Below are 25,334 nucleotides of genomic sequence, written 5' to 3' on the forward strand. Positions count from 1 at the left end.
AGGTTTGGCCCCTCTCCGTGGAGGTAAAGACCTACTTCCTGCTCGATTGATATTGACCATGATCTCGATTACAAGGATGCGGATTTGCTAACCTAGCTCTCAAGAGATTGCAACTTAGTCTTTTCGTCCTAGGGGCTCCCCTTTATATAATAGGTTGAGCCTCCCAGGTTTACAGATGATTCCGGGTCGTACTGTTAACCTGTATTTTACTCCAACTCTTGCTCATCTTGCTTTCCAAGTTATGGAATTTCCTCCACATGGGCCTTCTCCGTAAGCCGGCCCACTTGCTCCTTTATGAGGCAGTTGGTCGACGGGTCATATTATGGGCCTCCTTGTCGCGTTTCTATGGCCCGGGAAATAGGGTGACCCATAGTGCCTTCGGTCACGTTGCCGGGTCATACCCTGAGCCGGGTCTTGGTCTTAGGAATATCCCCGACAGCTATGCTCCCCGGTAACGGCGCCAGAGAAAGCTTGATGTCCTGCAAGTGCACAAGGCTATGTAGCAATTTCGTGATAAGTAAGGTTTGTCGATCCCACAGGGAGCGAATAGGATGACACCACAATCCCCGCAGTTGCGTTGTCACTAACACAACCACACTCACACCCAAACTGGAATTTGGAAATAGTTCACTTATGTAGGTTGCTAGGGAACGGTAAAAAGAGAATTAAACTAAAGTACTAGAGAGAACGGAAAAGTAAATACTAAACTAAACAAAGAAAATAAACTAAGAGAGCTATGTGATGTTTTAGATGAGATTGATGGCATCTAGTTGCGGTCTCATTCGGTACGGGCACAAAATGGAGTTAAGCTTTATGACTATGCCACGTAGTGGCTAAGTCAGTACCTGCATCATAGGATACGATAATCTACGAATAGTGGGCGGTCCCTCGCATAATGTTATCTCTCAAGACACGTTATATTGAGATAACTCATTCATCCTACTTTTTGTCCCATACCCAAGGCGGCTAACACAAATATATTAAGGTCCTCGTGGTTTGAGGACTGAACGAAGGCATTAGGTTATACAGACAACCGCTATTTCTATGGTAATTGTGTTCCCCTCAAGTCCCAACTGCTCCGGCGCTGCCTCGACTCATGGTGGGGCCCTGATGCACGTTCACAAGGACGCTTGATTCATCGCCCGGCTCCCAGACGAATAAGGTCCTACCACCATGGATCAGAGCGACATGAAGCTGGATGCGTTGATGTGTGCCATTGAACTACAAAATTATGCTTCCATACCGTTTCCCATCCAAACAAGGATTAGTATATACTCACCTTAATAAAAAAACTAGTCAAAACTGGTTTTCCTAAAAATTCTCCCAAATCTGGTTTTCTAAAATCTCACCCTCTAATAATTGGTATCCAAACAACCACTAAGTGGACTACATCAGGGCACTGCATCAATAATTCGCTAAATGCAGAATTCTATATTTTAAATGCTACAACTATCATCAATTACCTACACCAGTATGTGTTATATCTGTGGTACATACCTCTAATCAGCAACCAACAAATAAAAAAATAGAAACCCTTAGATCGAAACCCTAAATACCCAAATCCTAGCTCTAAACCCTAATTCCAAAATTGACCGGGGGGTGGGGGGAGAACTTACCCAAGGCCTTCAATTTCGGTGGTCCATTGACCACTCCCCATCGGGGTGTTGTCCACCTACGGGCGAGAGCAGCCTCCGCCGCATGCTCCGAAAGACGCCCCACAGACTGGAAGATGCTACTGCGCAACAATTGTCTACTTCCGAACCATCCTCCCAGCTGCCGCCCTTTACTCTAGTGTCGGCATGGGTTACTCTAAACATGTCGCTGCCTGGTTCTGCATCTGCCATGCAAGCAAGACTCGAGAGGGAGCGAGAGGGGGGTGAAGCCCCACGATGTGAGCCCTTTGCCACTTCACTCCTTTGCTACGTCAAAAAGAGGTCACACGCATGCGGTGCTTTCTGTCAGTGTTTGAAATAGGCATTCGATGTTTTTTGCGACTGATAAGAAAAGTGATGAATTTCTGCTGGCACCACAATAATGATTTTGAACTGGGCATTACCCCTTTCCATTACTGCGACATAACGAAAATACATCATTTGTCCAGAAAATGAGACGGGAAAGAGGAAAGCGGGTTCAAGCATCACCGGGAAACCCACCGTGAGCACTCGCCGTCAAGATTACTCACTGTGGGGCGAAAACTCGACGACAGCATTACATCAAATCATCAGCCATATTAACTGCAAGACTGTCTAGTTTAAGAGACCAAAGACCAAAGACATAGGCAAAATGCCCACACACGATCAGTAAAACAGCACCCCCCCCCCTCCTTTTTTGACAGCAGACATCACTCCCTGGATCGAACTGGAGATTTTGTTTGGCCCGATTGCTTCAGCGAGCTCCATCTTCCTGGTACGTTGTGGCACAGATCTGCATCAACCTTGAAGCATTGTTCTTCAGCATGGCCGCTCCAGTCCTCAGGTCGTCCGCATCCCTTTGTTGCTTCATCAGCCCTGCCCAGTAACATAGAAGAGCACAAGTGGAAAATGTGCATTCAAACGGGCTTTTAAGAGGAATAAATTCAAATGTAGCTCTATTGCGACACGTCCAAATAGCCCAGCATATGGCTGCAATGCCCATAGTATAAAACACCTCCCCCTCTGGGAAGAAGGAATGACACCACGAGTAAGCTTGCCATATGTTGTTTGGGCATAGATCAGTCCCAAACATACAGGCCACAACCCTCCAAGCTACCCTGGCTACTGGACAAGTAAAGAATAGATGTTGAGATGTTTCTTTCTCTGCACAGAAGGAACATTTAGGATCTTTTTTCCATCCCCTGTGTTTCATCACATCCCTGGTCAGAATCGCGTTCTGCGACATTTGCCACATGAAAATCTGTATCTTCAAAGGCATACATGCCTTCCATATCCATCGATAGTCACATCCTGAGATGTTGTTTTCCAGAAAAGAGTAAACTGATCGGGTAGTAAAGTAAGATTTAGAGCCCAAATCCCATTTGATTTTATCACTTTCGTGAGAAATACATGCTTTACTAACTGCATCAACCATCTGTTGCCACTGCTCCCCCAGTTCATGGTTTAATCTTCTTCGAAAGAAAGACAAGGGGTCAACCACCAGGCAAGAGTTAACAGTGCAGTCAGGGTAGTTACAAATAGAGAACAATCTGGGGAATTGTTCACCGAACGGTAATTGATCCCCAACAGGGTCCATCCAAATCCTGGCAATATTGCCAGATTGGATCACTACATGCCTTCCAGCCATATATAAATCTTTAACTTTCATTATTGCTTTCCAGCATAGGAGTCACTGATTTTCCCCTTAACTGAAGCAATAGTATCTCTACGAAAATATTTGCCCTTAACAGTATCTTGCCACAGACCACTTTTTGTCTCCAGTTTCCACCACCATTTAGTAAGTAAGCTCAAATTCTGCTTATGGAGGTCCTTGACTCCCAAACCCCCTTTACTTTTGGATCGACAAATCCTAGTCCATTTGACCAATTGCAGGTAAACGAAACCCGGACTTGGCACGTCTGCGCATGGTATGATCGTTAGTAGGAGCTGGAATGGGAATAGCACGAGCAGGAGGGGTGGGGAAAGATGTGGTGGACACGTTCGGCGCAGCAGAGGAAGCGGACACGGGAGATGGCGGTGAAGACTGCGACGACAGGAGGTCTGCTGCGACAGAGTGTAATGGGTTTTCCTCCGCCGCAACAGAGGTGATGACAGAAGTGGTCGCGGCAGGATCCACCGCTGCGGCAGAGGATTCGGCTGGTTTCACTAGATAGGTCGGCGGGTGAAAGAAGGGAAGATGATTGAGACGAGAGGGACTAGTGGACGGCGTGGGTGAATTGGGATCTAATTGTTGACGCTCGGAAAAGGGAAAAATGTTTTCAGTGAATGTTACATGACGAGACACATGAACACGACCACTAACAAGATCTAGACAACGATAACCCTTGTGCTCGTCAGAAAAACCTAGATGGACAGACGGGGTAGAGCGCGGGGAAAGTTTGTTAGGAGAAGTGGAGTAGGAGTTTGGGAAACAAAGACAACCGAAGACACGAACGTCGGAGTAATTTGGATGAGAGAGAAATAAAGAGAAGTAAGGAGTAGTTTGTGGGTTAACCTTGGATGGACGAATATTGAGTAAATATGTTGCCATGTGGAGGGCCTCAGCCCAGAACTTCGGAGGCATAGAAGATTGAACAAGCAGAGTGCGAATGATGTCATTAAGAGTACGAAGAGAACGCTCGGCTTTGCCACTTTGAGGGGAGGTATAAGTACAGGAGAAACGCAAGAGAACTCCATATTGTAGAAAGAAATTTTGATTTTTAAAGTTGTCAAATTCACAACCATTATCACATTGTATGAATCTTATAGGGAGGAAAAAGTGGACCGAGACATAGCGCTGAAAGTTAAGGAAAATATTATGAACGTCGGATTTGTTGCGTAAAGGAAAAGTCCAAACATAATGAGTAAAATCATCAAGAATCACGAGATAATACTTAAAAACAGATACACTTTCTATTGGTGATGTCCAAAGATCACAATGAAGTAATTCAAAAGGAAAAGTACTAGAGGATTGAGAGGAACTAAAGGGAAGGCGAACATGTTTGCCCAATTGACATGACTGACACATAGAAGAATTATGAGAATCTCTATTACAAGGTATTGAAAATTCACTAAGAAGTGTGGATAACACATTTTTATTGGGATGGCCGGGACATTGGTGTCACAGATCAACAAAGGCCACCATAGATGTTGGAGGAGCAGCGACCAGAGCACCATGGAGAGAATATAAATCACCGGAGCTATTGAATCGAGCGATCTCGGCCTTGGTCGGGCAGTCCTTCACAGACAAACCAAAGAGGTCAAACTCAATAGAAACATGATTATCGGTGGTGATTTGGCGAACATAAATCAGACTTTTAATAAGAGCAGGAGCTACAAGAACATCACGAAGAAGCAAAGGCTTAGTTGGGGATTGGATTTGAGCCTGACCGACACAGTAAATAGGAATAGAGGATCCATCACCGAGAGTAATAGAGGGAAAAGGCGAAGGTGTGCAAGAAGAAAGCAAATTACTCGATGCAGACATATGACGAGAAGCACCAGAATCGAAAATCCAATCCGTAACTGAGTTCCCTTGTGCAGCAAAGTTGTTCATGGCTTGTAGAAAAGCAGCTTGGTCCCAGCTCGGAGTCGAAGTAGAGGCCGGTGTAGTCATGGGAGCTTGCGGGTGTGGTGGCGTCGGCAGTAGGGCCGACATCAGCCTAAAGAGAGAGGCACCATCATTGTACTGCTGCATGTAGGGAGACGATGGAGCGCCATAGGATGCATAAGGACTGGTGTTGTAGATCGGTGGCGCGTAGGAGGGAGCAGCGTGGTACGCGGCCGTCGGCTGTCGGGGGCGAGGACGGGCGCGTCGGTGTGAGGGCGAGCACCGGGCTGCCAGCCACCGGTATAGGCAGGCGGGGCACCATATGGCGTAGGGGCGGACCAGGGCATAGGCCATGCCTGGACTAGCCCTGTCCATGGATCAGGAGATGGGCGCCATCCGGGCGGCGGTGGTGGTGCAGTTGATGAAGCCGAGGGCGGTGGTGGTGCAGTTGGTGGAGCCGGGGGCGGAGCAGGAGCGGGCGCCGTGCGGAACTGCGGCGACCTAGGGTTTTTGACCCGGTAGTTGGGACTTGGACGCCAGCCAGATGGCTGAGAAGGTGCTGTTGGTGGAGGTGGCGGTGGCGGCGGCGACGCAGGCGGGCGAGGAGAAGCAGTGAAGACCTGAGGACGGAAGTCCTTCGTAGTTAGGGCACGATCGGCCCATTGGAGCATCGAGCGAACCTCGACGAAGGAGGGACGCGGACGCATCATAGGGATGAAGGAGGCCTGCTTCTCGAACCGCTCGCTGAGGCCGACGAGGAGGACGTTGATGAGCTGGTGATCGTTGATCGGATCACCAAGTTCGCGGAGTTTATCTGCGATCGCCTTGAGGCGTTGGCAGTAGACGCCGACTGGTGAATCACCTTGCACCGTATTCCGAAGCTCGGTGTGGAGATTGTTGGCGCGAGCGTCGACGTTGTCCTGGAAGAGCTGACGAAGGGCCGCCCATAGATCGACGGCGGAGGCACCGTCACAGCGGACAAGGTTGAAGATCTGTGTGGAGATTCGCATGTAGATCCATTTAATAATGGCGAGATCATCCTTGACCCATTGCAAATCATGAAGTTGAGGAAGAGAGTCGTCGGCAACGTGAGAGCGGAGATTGCATCGCCCAAGGTGGATGTCGAAGAGGTGACGCCAATGGTTGTAGTTGTGAGCAGCGAGGTCTAGGGTTACGGGGATGTAGGGGCTAATATCGGAGATGGTGTCGGTGAAGGAGATGGAAGGGGGTATTGGTGGGGGTAGAGCTAGAGTAGAGGTAGAGGCGGAGGAGGCCGTGGCCGCGGCGACCTTGGAGGCGACGATGGCGGTGCGCCGCTCGAAGTAGCCGGGCGGCGGCGGGGCTGGCGGGTTAGCCATACCCTAGGATCGAAAGTCTGATACCATGTAGAATTGTATTGAATAATTATTGATATAATATTGTGCCGGTATAAGAAGTATATATAAGAGCCAAGCCGTATCTGACCTAGCCTTATTACAAACGGGTAGGAGTCTTAATCCTAATACAAGTTGTATTTTTTTCGGCAAATACAAATAATATCTTTTTTTGTTCTTAGTGACTTGCCATCACCACAATAATGATGTTTATGCTTTTTACTCTCATTTCAGAGAAAGCGGCATCCAAATTCGTCATCGCCTCTATGTTTTTCGCTAGACTGGAAAGAGGACGTTTGGTCCTATAAACGTGGTCACTAAGTTTGACAAACTAAAAGTTAAATTAGAAGAATATGCTAAACTGATGCCCGATTGGCTGCAGGCCGTTGATTATTCAATCGCCGGCTTCTGCCCGTTTCCTTTCGATTTCTTCGCTTGTGGCGAGTCACAGCGTTCCAATTTCCCAGCACTTAACTCGCCCGACCTACCCACCAACCACCCCGCGTCGAGACTGACCAGACTGAATTGATCGATAATAAATCAGCACGCTGCACGCGCTGGGGGTCTGAGTCAGAGGAGGAAGAAGATCGAGGAGCAGCTGATTCGTTCGCACAAAGCGCCGGGATCAGATCCATCTCTCCGCGCGGGATGTCTGAGGTGGCGGCGATGGCGGGGCAGGCGTACATGAGACAGCTCTCCAAGCACCCTCTCCGCACCAAGGCCATCACCTCCGGGGTGCTGGCGGGCTGCAGCGACGCCGTCGCCCAGAAGATCTCCGGCGTCAAGAGGCTCCAGCTCAGGAGGCTCCTCCTCATAATGGTACCTAGCTTGTCCCTGCTTTCTCATTTCTCTTGCTTGTTTGCAATTTGCCGATCCACACATTACATCTCTTGATCCATCCCCACCTACCCCGCAAAGTAGGCATACAGGTGTTACTACTGCTGCCCTCTATTTGATGAATCAAGGTTAACCAACGCAGCAATCTTGTCTTATTAATTTTTCACAAATCTAATTCAGTAGCAGTACCTAACAACTAGTATCATGTTTAAGTTCAGAAAAACGGCAATCCACAAAAATTACATATTGTGAGTTTTCAGATAATTGTGTAAATTTCCATAGATGTACAATATGCACTAGTAGCAGCACTTGTAAACAATCATACAGAATTATAATAATTTTTTAATGGTACAAAAAGACAAATTTGTGTATGTACTAATCCTACTTTCCCTTTCATGTTTTCTTTGCACAGTATACAAAAGGTCATATTTTTTGCACAAAATCTGCAGTTTATGAGTTTATCTACTGATTTCTGGAGTGGAAGATAATATTATCATTCTTATTTTATAGATGCGAGTGACATGTTTTGAATCGGGCAGAAACTAATGGTAGATGAAGGACTTGACCTTATGCTTAATGTCTGTCTTTTTAGTTCAGTACTGCATGCACCAAAGAGCTTAAGCAATCCATTCATTCTACTCTTCTTTTGATATCATATATGCTGTCGTAATTAGCAGTATCTAACCTTTATTGCTATGTGATTGGCAAACAAACAGCTCTATGGATTTGCATACGCAGGACCATTCGGTCATTTTTTCCACAAGCTTATGGACAAGATTTTCAAGGGACAGAAGAAAGGAAAAGAAACTACAGCCAAGAAGGCATGCATGCAACTATCTTTGATCTTGGCATTTACTCATGGACCTTGCATCATTTTCTCGCAGCTCAATTAATTAACTGGTATTTTTGCACTATATATGCAGGTCATAGTGGAGCAGCTAACTGTATCACCATGGAACAATATGATGTTCATGATGTACTACGGTCTGGTAGTTGAAGGTATTCTAAGTTGAATGCACATTTTCGATCAAACTCCTCTTTATGTACAGATATCAAGAAAAATCTTGCTGGCAGTTCTTTTCATGTATATGTGCAGATATCTTTTCATTTCTACAAAATGGCTACAACTTAATCTGTCCTTCTTTTCCAAAATAAAAATAAAAATTCTAGTGCCAGTTCTCAGTTGTGAGGTTCCTGGGGCTGTAGATTACTGTTTTGTGTGGTGCTTGAATTTGCCGAGGAAAAAAAATGCATTTCTTGCTATTTAGGATTGTGGGCACTTCCCTGGCCAAGTGTTGTGCATTGATCAGACTGCAAGTGTCTATTCATCCATTCTCCGATGAACTTCCTTTTGAAGCGAGTAATGACAACATGGAAAGTAATTTTTAAAAATTTCAGGGAGGCCATTCGGGCAAGTAAAGAGCAAGGTCAAGAAGGACTTTGCAAACATCCAATTGACAGCTTGGAAGGTATTACTATCCATCACCTAATTTGTGTCTTGCTTGTAGTGGATATTTTTAGTCTGCTTATCTTTTTTCTGCTCATCGAAAAGCATTAGAATACTGAATACATGAGCAATATATAACGCGTATATATACCTTTCTGTGGCTGCATGCAGTTCTGGCCAATAGTTAGCTGGATCAACTATGAGTACATGCCACTCCAGCTCCGAGTTCTTTTCGCCAGCTCCGTTGCATCATGCTGGTATGGCCCTAATTAATCTCCTTGTTTTAAAAGTTTTAAATAGAAGATTATCAGTAATGCTTGATGTACTCATCCTGCCGGTTTGGATCTGCAATTACAGGGCAGTGTTTCTGAACCTGAAAGCAGCAAGATCCATTGCCGGCGCTAGTAAGAATGCATAGAAGAAGGATGGAAGGAAGGGGCTAGTGCTACATTGTATTTCTAGCTAATTAAGTATCCACTAGCGATTTTCTCAGTTCATTTTTATCGCTCAGTTTGTATTTATGTTTCTATTTGAACCCCTTGAGCATCGAGAACCTAGAGTTAATGTTTCAACTAAGTATGCCAGTATGTCAATGTGAAGAGTCCCTTTCTTGCCACCGGGAAAAAAACCCTACAAAGCAAAAATTATCCTCTACAAGGTACCATGTTTGTTATTCCTTTGGGAGGAAAATAGGGACTTTACTGGGATCTGACGCGTGGAAATAAATGAACATGCTCTGAGGTTTGTAGAAGCTCAATGAAAAAAGCAGAAGTGAACCTCATGTCTTGTGAAATCCTAAACGAAATTGCACATAATGTTGTCTGGATGCTCCAAGTAATCTTTGATGCAACAAACTTCTTAACTAGGGAGAGATGCCAGAAGGTGATAGATAAAATGGGCCCTGAAACTGCTCCGTGCACGATCTTTATGGCCGACATATGCACCACGTGTAATCCGGCGGCCGGTGCTACTTGAATCATACGCATGTACGGCCGGATTCACTAATGGTGCGTGAATCGTCCAGTTTTTGTCGTGTGCATAGCACGAGGCCCTGCTAGGTGCTGGCCGACCGGCGCAGCGTCTGACCGGCCGCCTCCTGGGCCGTAGGATCCCATGTGCACGTACGTCCATGATCTTCTCTAGCATTGATTTGGTTGTCTTCTCTCGTCCGCCTCTCAACACGGGGGACCCACACCCTTGCCTCCTGCCCGCAGCTTCGTTCCTCTCGCAGCAATATCACTAGCCCCTTTGTTCTCCCGCACGCACGCACGCTCGCAGGAAGCGTGCCCCTAGCAGCCCTGGCGCCTCGGGCTCGTAGCTTTGTCATCGTAGCTTGCAGCACTGCCATCCGCGATGCCATGGCTTGCCACATACGCTCCCCCCCTTGTGGACTCCCGCTCACAGGAGGTCGCAGCCTCACCACTGTTGTTGAAGCACAAACCGTCCCTCGTCCTAGTATACACCATCATCGTACATCGAGTATATAGTAAAAAACTATCACATTACAGGCTACTGCTATAAAAAACTAATGTACCATTTTTCTTAATTTTTTAAAAATCTACCATAAAATTGATTGGTTGTTCCAAAAAACACTAATGACTCGGTGATTAAAATTTGATCCGGATTATGACATGGCGGGCCCACATGTTTGTTTGACCGTCAGGTTGACCGTTAAGTCTGGCGTTATGACAAACGGGCCCACATGTCAGCTTCTTCCTTGCCCCTTCTTCCCTTATTTTCCTCTATCAATTGCCGTCGTCGAGGGGAGCCGCGTCTGAGGCCATCGGGAGGCGAGGCAGGGTGGGGGAGCAGGTGCACTTCAGGCCATCGGAAGGGGAGGATGAGCTCGCCGGCTCGGGCCCCGGCCATATCAGGCTGCCTACGGCCGCAATGCGCGTTCATGGCTGACCATGGCGAGGCTGCCGGCGAAGTAGTGAGCCCGGAGCGGCGACTGTGACAGCGGCGGCGGCGAAGACGGGCAGCAACGGAGAGCAGCGGCGGCGGAGACGGACAGCAACGGAGAGCAGCGGCGGCGGTGGGCGGCAGTGAAGGGCAGCAGCAGCGGCGGCGGGCGGCAGTGGAGGGCAGTAGCTGCGGCGGGCGGCAGTGGAGAGCCGTAGCAGCGGCCGAAGCTTCGGTCCGAAGCCTGTGCGCGGCTCTGGATTCCGGCGAGACGCGGCGGCGCGACGGCTTTTAGGCAACAGCCGAGCGGATCCGAGCGGCGGTAGCAGTAGGCGCTGGACGGGAGACCCACGGGTGGTTTCCAGATGTGAGCAGCTGCTTCTTGCTGCCGGGGATGGCCGCCGCAGCCACAACCAGAGCAACGCCGGCAGACCAGCACCTCGGCTTCGGCGACGAGCTCGCCGGCGAGGCCCGATTGCTTTTTTGTATTTTTTACAGGGACCCGATTGCTTTTTTAAGATATAACGGGGACCTGATTGCTTCTTTAAAAATATTTGAACCCTACGTGTCATAACCTGTCAACAGTCAACGTAACGGTCAACCTGATGAGTGGGTCCGAGCTGTCATAATCTAGCTTAAAATTTAACTGCTCAGCCATTGGGGTTTTTTGGAACAGCGAAGCAATTTTGTGGTAGATTTTTGAAAAAGTAAGAAAAGTGGTAGTTTTTTGTAGGAGTAGCCTGTAATGTGGTAGTTTTTTGCTATATACTCTCGTGCAGCTCCTGCGTGCTAGTGCTTGCAGCCTTAACGCGACAGGCATGGCTTCTTGCAGCAAACACCGTTGTTGGTCCCAGCATACACCACCCACTGTCGTTGAAGCACAGACCATCCCTGGTCCTAGTATACACCATCGTCGTGCAGCTCCCGTGTGATAGTGCTTGTAGCCTTAACGCGACAGACATGGCTTCTTGCAGCAAACACCGTTGTTGGTCCCAGCATACACCATTGCCAATCCCAATGCACGACGCTGCTGGTTGCAACTTCGCGTGCTCGTGCTTGCAGCCTCACCGGTGATGAAATTGTAGCATCGCCGACAACGGGTCACAGCTCTAGCGCACATGGTTGTAGCGTCGTCGGCGACGGGTCACAACTCCATCATACATGGTTGTAGCATCGCCAACGATCCGACATACACGGTTGTGGCTCTTGCCATACGTGGTTGTAGCATTCACCGAAACAGGATGCCGGTTGCAGCTCCAACGTGCACGATTGTAGCATCGCTAGCAACTGGTCATAGCATCTTGAAGGTGCCAATGTTGTCGAAACACTTTGTGTAGCTGTACGCTAAAAATGTTTTTATAGCCTGTTTACATTATCTTATTATATTTGCTTTTAAATAAATATAAATAGAGCATAATTGGTTTGCTATCAATATTTGGCTTGCCAAATGTTGGCATTGTCAAATATTGGCAATACCAAGACTTGCCAGATATTGGCAATTTTATTTGAGATAGGCAAAACAACTCGTAGTCAATCAAGTACTTACCCATATTTGACACAATGCCAAACGTTGGCATGCCAATTTTTGGCAGCAAACTAATTATGCTCTCGCTTGTTGCAGAAGCCGGTGATAATCCTCCTTTTAGAAAAATATAAAAATAAATAAATAGACATGTCGTGTTGGACTTGTCATCAATCAAATACTCCTATAAGTCAGGTTGACCAAATATTTTCTTTTGATCTGAGGTTGACCAAATATTGTTTTTTTTAGGTGAACCAAATATTGGTTGCACTCGGTATCCAAAAACAACGGAATTGGGCCCATCGCGCACGTTTGCAGTATGCCCCTGAACGATACGTTGAGCTTAAATTGAACCTAACAATATCGTTTTTTTTTTCGAGTTGCTAAGAGTCTTCCCGAGCGCGACTAGGTCCTAGCCGCCGCCGGCACTACTGCCGCCCCCCCGCCGCGTTGCGTCCAGCCGGCCGAATCCTCCGCTGCGCCGACGCCGACGCCGGTACAGGATCCCAGCAGCCCCTCCCTCCGTCGAGCAGCCGCTCCCACCAGCAGCGTGTCCCTCCCATCAACGCCTTCGACCGGAGCTACGCCGGCTACCAATCCATAGGAAGGTAGCCACCACTCCTTCGTCCTTCCTCACCCCTCATTCCTCTTGCATCCTCTGTTTGTTTTTTGTCCTGATTTTTGTATTTGATGATCACTTGCTGTAGATTTCATATTGTGAGAATATAATGATGATTAGGGGCTGTTCGGTAATCCTCCCACCCCGTGAAATCTCAGGATCTGCGGAGCGCCTCCTTCCCCACTCCGCGATTTTGAACTGCCGCTCCTCCAGCTCCGGGAGCGGAGTTGTGGAGAGGAGGGAACCCGAACAGGCCTTTTATTGATGAGTGCCTGCTGCATGATTTTTCCAGTGCATATTCAAGTTTACATGTGAAAGCTTGATAGGTGTTTGTGATAATGCCGGTAGGGGCAAGTGTTTACAAATTGTAGTTTGATTTTTTTTTCAGATGAGCAAATGTTTTGGTTTAAACATGTTAGGGCATTTCTAACCGATCCCTTGTATATAACAGAGGATCCGGCGGAGTAAACCCTTAATGGAGTATTTTTACTCCACTAAGTTTTGGCCGGACCTAGCGGATCCCCTATATATAACGGAGTAAAACTTACAATTGACTATGCATTTTGTTGAACACTTGGTATGCATTTTGTCAAACACTTGGTAGGCAGAGTTGATATATTCAGAAACAACAGCTCGTCGGCCACAGAAACGACAGCTCGTTGGCGGACATAAACAAAATCGGGACAATTGCATATACAGCTCGTTGGTGGTGCACGGGGGCGAGCAGAGGTGCGCGAACGGAGGCAAGGGCCAGGGCTGCTCACCTCCTTCCCGGGATCAAGGGCTCCAGGCTTTGGCTCGGCACCTTCAACACCGCCGAGATGGCGGCGCGCGCGCACGACGCCGCCGTGCTCGCATTCTCTGGCCACGCCGCCTGCCTCAACTTCGCCGACTCCGCCTGGCGGATGCTGCCTGTGCTTGCGGCCGGCTCCTTCGGCTTCGATAGCGCGCGGGAGATCTACGTTGCACGGATACTTGGATACGTATCGGATACGCGATACGGGGATACGCCCGATTCGCCAATTTTCTAAAAACATGGATACGGGGATACGTTTATATATAGATATTACATATAATTAAAAATATGAAGAAAAATAAGGAGCTTCTTGGTCAAAACATGCCTCAATAGGATTACCCCCTTTCTTTTCTTAAACTTGGTCCACTTCCATTAATTGGGAGTGGGATTTCCCTAGGTTTCCTGTTCCAATCAGTGCATCGACTCTCTTGCTCACCTTTCAATTGAAGAAGAACATTGACTGACATGTTTTGACACGAACTCACGCCCATGTTGGGAATCTTCATAACGTGTACCTTTACTATTGAGGGGATTTCATGTCGAACGAGGGGTTTCAGGTATCCAAAACGTATCGCAGAAGTATCCTAGGAGTATCAAACATTATTTTCTTTTTTTAAAATCAAAAAATCGAGGGATACTTACGGGATACGTATCAGGCCGTATCGGGGCAGTATCCGAGTATCGGAGCAGTATCCGGCTTGATACGCGCGCTTTCTGAAGTATTCGCGCAAGGTAGCGGGAGATCAAGGCTGCCGTCGTGGCGCTCCAGAAGCAGTAGGTTCCGGTTGCCGTGGCCGTCGTTGCGCTCCAGCAGAAGCAGGTTCTGGTCGCCGTGGCCGTCGTGGCGCTCCAGCAGCTGCAGGTTCTGGTCGCCGTGGCCGTTGTGGCGCTCCAGCAGCAGCAGATTCCGGTCGCCGTGGCCGTTGTGGCGCTCCAGAAGCAGCAGGTTCCGGTAGCCGCCGCCATCGTTGCGCTCCAGCAGAAGCAGGTTCCGGTCGCTGTGGGCGTCGTGGCGGTCCAGCAGCTGCAGGTTCCGGTTGCCGTGGCCGTCGTGGCGCTCCAGCAGCAGCAGATTATTCTTCTAGTCGCGTGCCTTGTGCCGGGGTTTTACATGTCTTCCGGCAGCCTGTTAGAGCTCGACGAGGAGCAGTGGTTTGACGACATGGTCGCCGGGTCATACTGTGCGAGCTTGGCGCAGGGGAAGCTTGCGGCAGCGCGGCGGCGGCGTGCAGGAGCAGCAGGGAGGAGGCGAGAGGGAGCTGAAATTTATCCTCCAGCCCGTCTCGGTAGAGTATATTTACTCCTTCGGTGCCGGTCAGAGTAAATTTTATCCTCTCTTATGCGTTTTAGGGGATCGGCTAGGTGCGGCATAAGGGAGTAAAATCCAATTTATCCTCCATTAACACCGGATAGGGGATCGGTTAGAAATGCCCTTAGCAGTGAAACATGCAATGACTGAAGATATATGAAAAGGAAAAGATTAAGTTGTTTTACCTGCACCGTCTTGACCTGAAATCAAAGCTTAGCAGTAACATGCAATTTGAGAGAGCAGGAGCTTTGTCTTGGTTATACTGGGCGAAATTGGTTAACACATTAGTACTAGTGGTTTTGTTGGCACGATAGATGTCCCAAATCTTGTTTATGATTGGGAATATAGTGGTACTGTTACGTTGTGTTGTTGATTTTAACAGTTAGACCTAAAATATTAATACCTCTGTAACTGAATATAAGATGTTTTTGCAGTTCAATTTAAAGTGACTGTTTCTCCTTTTGCATGTTAGCTGATTGATCTTCAGGTTTGTACAACTAACTAATGATTTGAGTTGGATGATTCATGTTTGTATGTTTTATGTCAAATTCATGTTTCTATGTTCCTAATTCAATTCATGTGTGTAGTATATATGGCATATGACAGCAGTGCATAAAGTCAGATTTCACCCAAGTGCTAATATCTAAACCGACCCTTTGCTATGATTCTCTCCAGGAACAGGAGGGAGGTGTCTCGTGGTGATGGCCAATAGCAAGTATGAGTATGTGAAGAGGGAGTTCGAGTTCCACCGCCACCTCCCGGCCTCCAACTGGATCGTCGTCCGCATTGATGGCTGCCATTTCCACCGGTATAATTAATCTCTTCCTCCTAAATGGGTAATACGGAAATACTTAATTTTTCCACAGCCATGTTGAATGATTGCTGCTTTCTAATGTCGGATAGTCTCTAACCGTTAACATTCTGCTCACTTCCTAGCTATACACTGACATGGTTACTAGTGGTTAAGCAACTGCATCAACCATCCTAGCTATACACTGACATGGTTACTAGTGGTTAAGCAACTGCATCAACCATCCTAGCTATTAGGCTACCTTGTGTACCAGTGTCTTTTTGTGAGGACTAACAACATGCAAAGGCAGTTTCATTATGCAAATGTGGGGATAACTTGTTGCTCCAAATTATAAATCATTAAGTTTGAATTGGTGGTTTCTCAAAAAAAAAAAAGTTTGGATTGGTGGTTGTTCATCCACCATAACATCAGAACCGTCGGATCTAAAGCGTTTTGTTGGATTGCAAGTGTGCGAATAGGCTATCGCAGCGTACATACACGTCGTCATGCTTGGCCCCTCACGTCGTGGAGGAGCACTCTGCCGTGCTTCATCCTCCATTTTTTTCCTTGGTCGGTGCCTCACCATGGGGGCGCATGAGCTTCCTGTGTGGCGCTGACCACGGTAGTTACTCCCTGTAGGGAACCGCACGGGAGACAGAAATTGAAGGTTCCTTATCCTTCGCGGTTTTGCGGTTTAGCTCCTATCACGAGCGATATAAATTTATCTGTTGTCCTGTTGCAACACACGTGTATTTAGCTATAGTTTATATTTGTTCTTTCCAGTGTCCACTAATTTCATTTTTATTTTTGTTAGATTCTCGGAGTTGCATGCCTTTGAGAAACCAAATGATGACAGAGCCTTACGATTGATGAACGCATGTGCCACTTCTATGCTCGAGAAATTCCCTGACATAGTGATTGCTTATGGTGTTAGCGACGAGTACAGGTATAACATCTTCTTATCAAAGTTAAATTATGAAATTGTTCGCAGATTTGTCATAAAAAAGAGTATATGCAAATGGTTTTGAATTGCACGGGATCCATTCCTTCTTTTTGAGAGCATTTTGTTCATTCTTTGTATAATAATCTCCGCTTCTTATATTTCTGTTTGTTTTGCAGTTTTGTTTTCAGAGAGAAAACCGAATTCTATAAAAGGCGGGAAAGGTATGTTATTTATCTGTTCACTTCTTCACTTGGTATTTTAGGATACTTCCATACCCAAATCTATTTTAACAATTTAATTATAAAATCTCATCATGTTATTGACCTCTCTACCAATATATGCAGCAAAAATATCTCTTTATGTGTTTCTTACTTCACAATCGTGTACGGGATGAAGTGGAAAGATTTCTTTCCTAATAATGATTTGAAGGAGCCTCCATATTTTGATGGGCGAGTTGTATGCTATCCAAATATAAATACTATTCGTGATTATTTGGCATGGAGACAAGTGGACTGTAAGCTTCTTGAACCAAAATCGACTTTTTTGTAATATAATAATAAGATACTTATACAGTGCAATTATGTGTGTTGATGTCCTTGACAATAAAATCATGTTATGTATGTTATTTACCCTTTCAAAAAATTATACATCTTCAGCAACATTAACTAAATATAATAAATATAGTTTTTTTTATGTGTCACGTCAATGAGATTTCTGTGTCCGGTTGCTTGGCTACTTTTCTATTTGATTTAATGGATGAAGATTAACATATTTAATTTTGTGTTTTTTTCAGGTCATATAAATAATCAGTACAATACATGCTTCTGGGCATTGGTGAAGTCTGGAAAAACTGAAAAAGAGGCACATCAAGCATTGAAGGTCATCTAAATTATCTAGGGCTATACTTGTCTTTTGTAGCATTGGTATGAATCATTTTTTCTTTTTTCGTGAACCGTCTATTTTCTTTTAGGGAACATCTTCTAAGGACAAGAACAAGTTGCTTTTGCAACAGTTTCAAGTCAACTATAATGATGAACCGGCTATGTTTCGGAAAGGATCCACTGTTTATCGAGATAAGGTAATGCTATCAAGCATTCATAAGTTCATCATTATTTACGTCCCTGCTCAGTCTCAGTGAGGTATTTAGTATTACATATGTTTCTCACACAATTTTTGTTTGTATGAGGTATACCAGTGACCATGAAAGGTTATGCTTATTGCATTTCATTTCGTGGACATATTTTTTCTCAACACTTAGTTAAGTTCAACTAACCCAGTTAGATTCACTTTGCATACTTAAAAAGTTATACATATTACTGTAGGTCAAAACAGACGACTGTGGGAATCCCATAAAAAGAACCCGTGAGGCAATTACAGTGTCAAATTTTGATCTCATAGGTCCTGAGTTTTGGGAAAACCATCAATACATTCTTGGAGAAGGTTAGTTGTATCATTCTAGTTTTAGGTATGCTTCCAGTCCAACTCTTATCAACTTTGGATATATACAGCATCAGACTACCTGTGTCTTGGGGGGAAAGAAAAATATGGATATGAGTATGTGAAGAAGTTCGACAATATCCATAGGCTTCCATATTCTAATTGGACCATTGTTCGTATTAGCGCCTGCCAATTTGATCAGTGAGGACTTCTATAGTCTCCTATTTATTTAAACACATGCGGCAATGCCATTTAGATAATTATATCGTCTTAACAACATGGAGAATAATTTTTCCCCAGATTCTCACTGATCCATTCATTTGACAAACCAAATGATGAGACTGCTTTGAGATTGATGAACGCTTGTGCTTCACTGATGATGGAGCAATTTCCTGATATTATCTTTGGCTATGGTTTTGACAATGAGTACAGGTATGATCTACCCCTTGAGAATAGCTGTGTTTGCATGGAGAAGACTACAAAAAAGACAGATAAAAACAAAATATGTGTTTCCGCATGGCACAATTTTGCCTCTTTTCATCAGTAATAGTAATTTGAATTGAATATATTGGCAATATAAGGGATCATGTTGAAGTTGTAAGTGAAGCGGCCAGCGAAGCTTAAATGCGGCACTCTTCAGTTCATACAGGCTGTCTTATGTTTGTTACAAATGATTATTTTTAATGATTTGTTATTGTTGCAGCTTTGTGTTCCAGGAGAAGACTGAATTGTATCAGAGAGATGAGAGGTAGTTACTTGGTTTATGAATTCCTACAGTACATGCTGGTCAAGCCTTTGATAAAATATGCAACTTGTTTTGCAGATTAATCATTTCTTCATGTTCATCATGTTTCACTTCCTTTTACATGATGAAGTGGAAAGAATATTTCCCCAGTAAAGAGCTAGTGCAGCCACCACACTTCCAAGTAGAAGTTTCCTGTTACCCAGAACCAAGGATTGTTTGTGATTATTTGTCCCGGAGGCAATCAGAATGTGAGCTATTCCTCCCTCCTAAAGACCATATCCTTAACTAATTGGAAATATTTATGAAGTTGTCGATGGTGGTACAGTATGTAATATCTGAATTCATCTGCAGCAGTATGGATGCATTAAATTTGGTGCTTATATAACATATATGCTGTGTTATCATTTATTTATATTGTTTTTTGAAGATATCCTGGTGCAAGGGGTTTGACTCTTGTCATAGTTAGAACAAATCATAAGAAGAAAATGAGCTGACTCATTCTACATGCTAATTCACAGGCCACAACAGAAATCAATACACTACATGCTTTTGGATGTTGGTGAAATCTGGAGAAGGCGAAAACAAAGCTAAGGAGATACTGAAGGTCTTCTTTCTTTCATCATTTAGGAGTAGTTTTATTACTTATTCCAATTAATTCTTTCGTAACTCTCTAGTATTATTCTGTGAAGGACACATTACCAAAGGACAAGAATGAGTTACTTTTTCAGCGATTTCAAATGAACTACAACAATGAACCGGCTATGTTTCGAAAGGGTTCGTGTGCTTACCCTCAAAAGGTATTTTGTCCGAATCATGTTCGACAATAATGTTGTTTGTGCTGCCAGAAAGTGGCAATTTAGATGCTTACAATTTAAAATCCCCGAAAGGAGCAAAGTAACTTTACAGTAACTATATAACTGAAATATGCTCTCGCATTCGCACCTCAATTCCATGTCGCCCACAGAAGAAGTGCATCCGAGAGCAGACATCTTTTATTTATTTATTTTTGCATTGGGTTAGAAGATGATTCTCACGGTGTTAACGACTTAAGAGTGCAAATGGGTGCAGGTGGAAGCCAGTGAAGATGAGCGGTGGGATGTGGCGGTGGCCCACGTAGACATGGGGCCACACTTTTGGGCAAAGCATTCTTATGTTTTCGACAGAAGATGATCCTTATGTATTCTAGTAGGCTGATTTGCTTAGTGTGTGCCAGATTATCCTTCCGTGTTTCTCTGATGCATACTTATATGGTTGCTGTCATGACTGTCACGGCTACCTCACCGGCCACGACGATCCCACTGGCCAGCGAGGCAACCGAGCCACGACCGGACGGAGCTGACGGAGTCAAGACGAGTGGAAAAGGGGAGGCCAGTGGGCCCGCGTAGTCAGGACGCGTTGCGTGTGTGGCCTGCGTGCCGCGGGTATTACTAGGCGTGGCTGAGAGAGTGGGTATCGAGAATTATTGTATCAACATTGATTAAGAGAAGCTGATCTTCTCCTCCGGCCTCCTTCGTCCTCCTTCCCCTCCTAACCTCTCTTCAGATCTAGATCGGGACCCTTACAACTTGGTATCAGAGCTGCGCCAATTCCCGTGGCACTCGCGTCCGTTTCGACGACGAACTGCTTTCGAAAATTTGGCAGTGCGAGCATTGGAGCCTGCACCAAGGCTTGTTTCAGCGCGGAGAACGCGGCCTCGGCCGTTGGTGTCCAGACGAAGATCGCTCCTTTCTTCAGCATTTCAGTGAGGGGCTTGCTGAGTACTCCAAAGAAGCGAACAAATTTGCGATAATAACCTGCCAACCCCAAGAATCCACGTAACTCTTTGACATTCTGCGGCTGCGGCCATTCCTGAATAGCTTTGGATCTTGCTCTTGTCCGTAGCTACCCCTTTGTCACTGATGACATGTCCCAGGTAGCTAATTTCCTGTTGGGCAAACGTGCATTTGGACATCTTGGCCTTGAGATCTTTCTCAGCCAACAACTGCAAGACGCGTTTCAGCAGCTGTCGATGCTCTTCCAGCTCTTCAGAGTGGATTAAGATGTCATCCATGAATGCCAAAACCCCGTGGCGAAGAACTGGCTTAAGCACCGTGTCGACCACTCCTTGGAAAGTTGCGGGAGCGTACACGAGGCCGTATGGCATCACTCTGAACTGAAAGTGTCCCAAGTGCGTTCGGAATGCTGTCTTGTGCTCATCCTCCGGGACCAAGCGGATTTGATGGTATCCGGCTCGCAAGTCCAACTTCGAGAACCACTTAGAACCAGCTAACTCATCGAGCAGTTCGTCAATCACCGGCATTGGGGTACGTCTTTTTGAGAGTTATGGCATTGAGATGACGGTAATCGACACAGAAACGCCACGTTTGGTCCTTCTTCTTGACCAGCAGCACGGGCGATGAAAAGGCGCTTGTGCTGGGTGTGATGAGCCCTTTTTCCAACATCTCCTTGACCTGAGCTTCTATCTCATCTTTCTGTTCCGGAGTGTAGCGATACGGTCTGATGTTGATTGGTTTAACCCCTTCGAGCATAGGGATAGTGTGATCCCATGGTTGACGATCAGGCAACTTGGACGGCTCTGCAAACACCGAGTGGAAACTGTCGACGACGTGTTGAATGGCTGGAGGCACTTCCGTGGCATTGTCTGAGCGATCGATTGCACACAACGATATCACATGAGCGATAGAATCACTTTGCTCCATCCTGAGTAACTGATCCATTGTCACTTGCTCGATCTGCTGAAGCTTGGGTTGCAATCCCACCAGGGTGATAGATGCTCCCCGGTGCTGGAACTGCAGCGTTTTTGCTGTCCAGTCGACCAGCATAGGTCCGCATGCTTCCAACCAGTCCATTCCCACCACCATGTCATACGAACCAAGAGGGAGAACTCGGACATCCGTCTCGAACCGCTGCCCTTGTGTTGTCCACTCACAAGCAGGTATGTACCCAGAACAAGTCAAAGTACCCCCGTCTGCAATCTTTACTGACACATGCTGCATCGACTGCACTTGTGCTTTCAGTTTCTGGGTTGTTTCCTCACTGATGAAGCTGTGCGAGCTACCTGAGTCCACCAGAATCAGCACCTCGTGGCCATCAATCAAACCCAGCAGTCGAACAGTTCGCGGGGTTGTTGCCCCTGTGGTCGCAACCTTGGAGATGGACATGAGCTGTTCCTCATCAGAATCTGATTCATCCCCTTGCCTGTCTTGCGCTTCGGCCTGCAACAGTTCCAACAATTCCTCGACAACATGGAGTTGGACGGTGGCAGCGCACTGGTGGCCTTGACCCCATCGTTCCCCGCACTTGAAGCAGAGACCGCGCGCACGACGATAATTGCGCAGCGCGGCAACGCGGTCCTCGCCCCGCGCTGGTTCAGCACGTCGATCGGCTGCCCTAGCCGCATCCAAGGCTCGACGATCTTTTGCTGCTGCCGGGGGCGCGGACGGCACCGGGCCCGGGCGGGGATGTAATCCACCCGCAGGTGGCAGAGGCCGAGCAGGGTGCCTTGCCTGGCCTGGGTCCTTTCGGGGCATCAGTCCCATCAGCTCCTCCTGTAACAGAGAAAGAGAAAAGGCAGAGTCCAAGTCTTGCGGGCGATGTAAAGCAACACCAATTTTAATGTCGCTTTTGAGACCATCAAGGAATTGCGTAGTGAAGAACAACGAATCAAAAGCAGGGTTATGAGCTAACAATTGATGCATGAGTTCCTCAAATTGTTCCATGTACTCTGTAACTGATCCTATCTGATGGAGAGTATTAAACTGTATAAGCTGAACTTGGTACTGCTCGCGACCAAATTTGACATACACGGCTGAACAGAGCGTCTCCCAAGTGAAGGAGGTGCCGTGCGCTTCCTGCACCTGCAGAAATGGAGAGTAGATACCCGCACCCACATCTCTCTCTGAACCCCATAGACACTAAAGTATTTTTCACATTTGTTTTTCCAGAATTGGGGGTTTTCGCCATCGAAGGGCGGAAAATCAAGCCGCGGAAGGGCCCAATTGCTGTGTCCCCCAAACGAAACGTGAGGCGACGGAGGTGGAAGATCAACAGGATGTGCCAGATCCCCGCCCGATTCGCCGGATTTGAAAGGGAAAGGGGGTCGGAGAGGCTCACCCGTGACCGGAGGCGGCGCCAGGGTAGTGACTACCCCGTGTGCCGAGCCCCCGGAGTCGATGTTCCCGCCGTGGCCACTTGGCCCGTGGTGCCCAGGGTCGTCGGTCGGATGAGACGACGCCGGCTGCACCACCGCGTCCTCGCGCGGGAGATGTCGAAGACGCCGTCAGCACGGGGTGGAGGGCGATCCGGCCGACCTGGGTACGCAGCTCGTCGAGTTGCTGCTGCAGGTTGGTCACCGCCGGCCGCCAGAGCTCGAGCGATTGCTGGATCGCGTCGAGGCGGGCGTCGTTGGCGGCGCGCCCGTCGTGGACCGCCTTCGCCAGGGCTGCGATATGCTCTCCCATGGCTGCCGCCTGCTGCGCTGCTTTGGTGTGGTAGCGGGGCTTCTGGTAGAGTGGATCCAGGATGATTGACCTCTGATACCAAGTTGTAAGGGTCCCGATCTAGATCTGAAGAGAGGTTAGGAGGGGAAGGAGGACGAAGGAGGCCGGAGGAGAAGATCAGCTTCTCTTAATCAATGTTGATACAATAATTCTCGATACCCACTCTCTCTCAGCCACGCCTAGTAATACCCGCGGCCCGCAGGCCACACACGCAACGCGTCCTGACTACGCGGGCTCACTGGCCTCCCCTTTTCCACTCGTCTTGACTCCGTCAGCTCCGTCCGGTCGTGGCTCGGTTGCCTCGCTGGCCAGTGGGGTCGTCGTGGCCGGTGGGGTAGCCGTGATAGTCGTGACATTGGCTCCGCGCAATCTAGGCCTCTCAGCGTACGAGAAAGAATGCCTGGCTTTGCTTCTGGCCATCGACCACTGGCGACCCTACCTGCAACATTCAGAGTTCGTGGTTCGCACAGATCAAAAAAGCCTGTTGAACTTGACAGATCAACGACTCAATACCCTGATCCAGCAACGGGTGTTTACAAAGCTAATTGGCCTGCAATTATATCTGGCCATGGGCCGGGCCGGCCCGGGATTGGGCGGGCCTAAAAAAGCCCACAGTAGAAAACTAAGGCCCAGGCCCTCCCAGGGCCCTACCATTGGGCCTACTTTTCAAGCCCAAGCCCGACCCATCTGGTAAAAAGCCCTGAAAAGCCCTTAGGGCTTAGGGCCATGGGCCGGGCCTCTTCCTTAAAATGCCAATATGCCAAGCCCAAGCCCGTCCAGGCCCTGCCGGTGGGCTCAAAACTTAGGCCCAAGCCCGGCCCATGGGCAAGCCCATCGAGCCTAGGCCCTGGATTTTAGGGTCGGGCCTGGGTGGGCCGACAGGGCCGGGCCTGAGATGGCCAGGACTACCTGCAATACACAATCCAGTACAAGACATGAGTCACAAATCGAGCGGCAGACGCACTGTCGCGACGCGAGCACAAGTCAGAATCAGAGATGGCAGCGATCTCCATATGCAAACATACGTGGTTAGAAGCTATCAAACGCAGCTATCAAGCAGATCCAGCGGCGCAGCAACGTATGACAAAGCTAGCCCTGGCGCCGGACAGCGAGCCCGAGTATACCTTGCAGGATGGCATCCTGCGCTTTCGAGGGAGAGTGTGGATTGGTGAAGATACTGACACCCAGCAACACCTGATTCGAGCGCTCCATGATAGTGCCGCGGGGGGACATTCGGGTTTCCATGCCACCTACAACAGAGTCAAACGATTGTTCGCATGGAAAGGCATGAAGCTGCAGGTCAAGACCCTCGTGTGCAACTGTATGGTGTGCCAGCAAGCGAAAACGGAGCGTATCTCGCCAGCAGGGCTCCTTCAACCATTACCAATACCTCAAAAACCATGGTCAGTTATCTCACTCGATTTCATTGAAGGGTTGCCTCGCTCAGGAGGGTACCACACGGTTTTGGTCGTAGTTGACAAGTTCTCCAAATACGCGCATTTTGTGCCCTTGACTCACCCATTCACGGCTCTCCAAATTGCCAAAGTCTTTATGAAGGAAATCTTCCGGCTCCACGGCTTGCCACTAGCCATCATATCAGATCAGGACCGGATTTTTACAGGGCATGTGTGGCAAGAACTGTTCAAGCTCTACCGGACGGACCTACGGCTCAGTTCATCATACCACCCCCAGACAGACGGGCAAACTGAACGCGTCAACCAGTGTCTGGAAGGATACCTAAGGTGCGCAGTCCACTCCTGCCCTGGCAACTGGTCCAAATGGCTGTCTCTCGCGGAATACTGGTATAATACGTCTTTTCATTCGGCTCTGGGCAAGACTCCATTTGAAGTCATCTACGGCCACCTTCCCCGGGAGTTTGGCGTCGCACAGATTGACGAATGTGCAGTCCCTGATCTTGCAGCATGGCTCCAGGA

General features: G+C 47.5%; 3 protein-coding genes across 4 annotated transcripts; all 3 read left to right on the top strand.

The window, feature by feature from the left end:
• The first annotated feature begins 7,019 nt into the window (after window positions 1-7,019).
• On the top strand, window positions 7,020-9,582 carry LOC123119524 (peroxisomal membrane protein PMP22). The gene is made up of 6 exons (XM_044539358.1): window positions 7,020-7,373; window positions 8,108-8,212; window positions 8,315-8,390; window positions 8,790-8,860; window positions 9,010-9,095; window positions 9,196-9,582. Exons 1-6 carry the CDS (start codon window positions 7,203-7,205, stop codon window positions 9,254-9,256), a joined length of 570 nt encoding a protein of 189 aa, XP_044395293.1. The 5' UTR covers window positions 7,020-7,202; the 3' UTR covers window positions 9,257-9,582.
• A 3,020-nt stretch (window positions 9,583-12,602) lies between these two features.
• Window positions 12,603-20,403, top strand: LOC123119525 (tRNA(His) guanylyltransferase 2). 2 transcript variants are annotated; one of them, XM_044539359.1, is made up of 15 exons: window positions 12,603-12,870; window positions 15,662-15,794; window positions 16,591-16,722; window positions 16,896-16,940; window positions 17,064-17,233; window positions 17,513-17,598; window positions 17,690-17,797; window positions 18,042-18,159; window positions 18,228-18,357; window positions 18,457-18,588; window positions 18,860-18,904; window positions 18,980-19,149; window positions 19,420-19,505; window positions 19,591-19,698; window positions 19,970-20,403. In XM_044539359.1, exons 2-15 carry the CDS (start codon window positions 15,688-15,690, stop codon window positions 20,069-20,071), a joined length of 1,539 nt encoding a protein of 512 aa, XP_044395294.1. In that variant the 5' UTR covers window positions 12,603-12,870; window positions 15,662-15,687; the 3' UTR covers window positions 20,072-20,403. The 2 variants fall into 2 exon arrangements, with proteins under 2 accessions (XP_044395294.1, XP_044395295.1); XM_044539360.1 differs by having other exon boundaries at window positions 18,234-18,357.
• On the top strand, window positions 13,703-15,655 carry LOC123120274 (uncharacterized). The gene is made up of 2 exons (XM_044540244.1): window positions 13,703-13,864; window positions 14,456-15,655. Exons 1-2 carry the CDS (start codon window positions 13,703-13,705, stop codon window positions 14,999-15,001), a joined length of 708 nt encoding a protein of 235 aa, XP_044396179.1. The 3' UTR covers window positions 15,002-15,655.
• Window positions 20,404-25,334: the final 4,931 nt, after the last annotated feature.

The sequence above is a fragment of the Triticum aestivum genome, chromosome 5D, assembly GCF_018294505.1.
Source record: "Triticum aestivum cultivar Chinese Spring chromosome 5D, IWGSC CS RefSeq v2.1, whole genome shotgun sequence".
In the NCBI taxonomy this organism is placed as follows: Eukaryota; Viridiplantae; Streptophyta; class Magnoliopsida; order Poales; family Poaceae; genus Triticum; species Triticum aestivum.

Bases quoted from the DNA above. Each gene is read 5' to 3' on its own strand.
- LOC123119524 (XM_044539358.1), top strand. From the start codon at position 7,203: ATGTCTGAGGTGGCGGCGATGGCGGGGCAGGCGTACATGAGACAGCTC. The intron at 8,213-8,314 runs GCATGCATGCAA...CTATATATGCAG, and splicing joins AAGAAACTACAGCCAAGAAG to GTCATAGTGGAGCAGCTAAC. The intron at 8,861-9,009 runs GTATTACTATCC...GGCTGCATGCAG, and splicing joins TCCAATTGACAGCTTGGAAG to TTCTGGCCAATAGTTAGCTG.
- LOC123120274 (XM_044540244.1), top strand. From the start codon at position 13,703: ATGGCGGCGCGCGCGCACGACGCCGCCGTGCTCGCATTCTCTGGCCAC. The intron at 13,865-14,455 runs GTATCGGATACG...CAGAAGCAGTAG, and splicing joins TTGCACGGATACTTGGATAC to GTTCCGGTTGCCGTGGCCGT.
- LOC123119525 (XM_044539359.1), top strand. From the start codon at position 15,688: ATGGCCAATAGCAAGTATGAGTATGTGAAGAGGGAGTTCGAGTTCCAC. The intron at 17,234-17,512 runs GTAAGCTTCTTG...TGTTTTTTTCAG, and splicing joins GGCATGGAGACAAGTGGACT to GTCATATAAATAATCAGTAC. The intron at 18,905-18,979 runs GTAGTTACTTGG...CTTGTTTTGCAG, and splicing joins TTGTATCAGAGAGATGAGAG to ATTAATCATTTCTTCATGTT.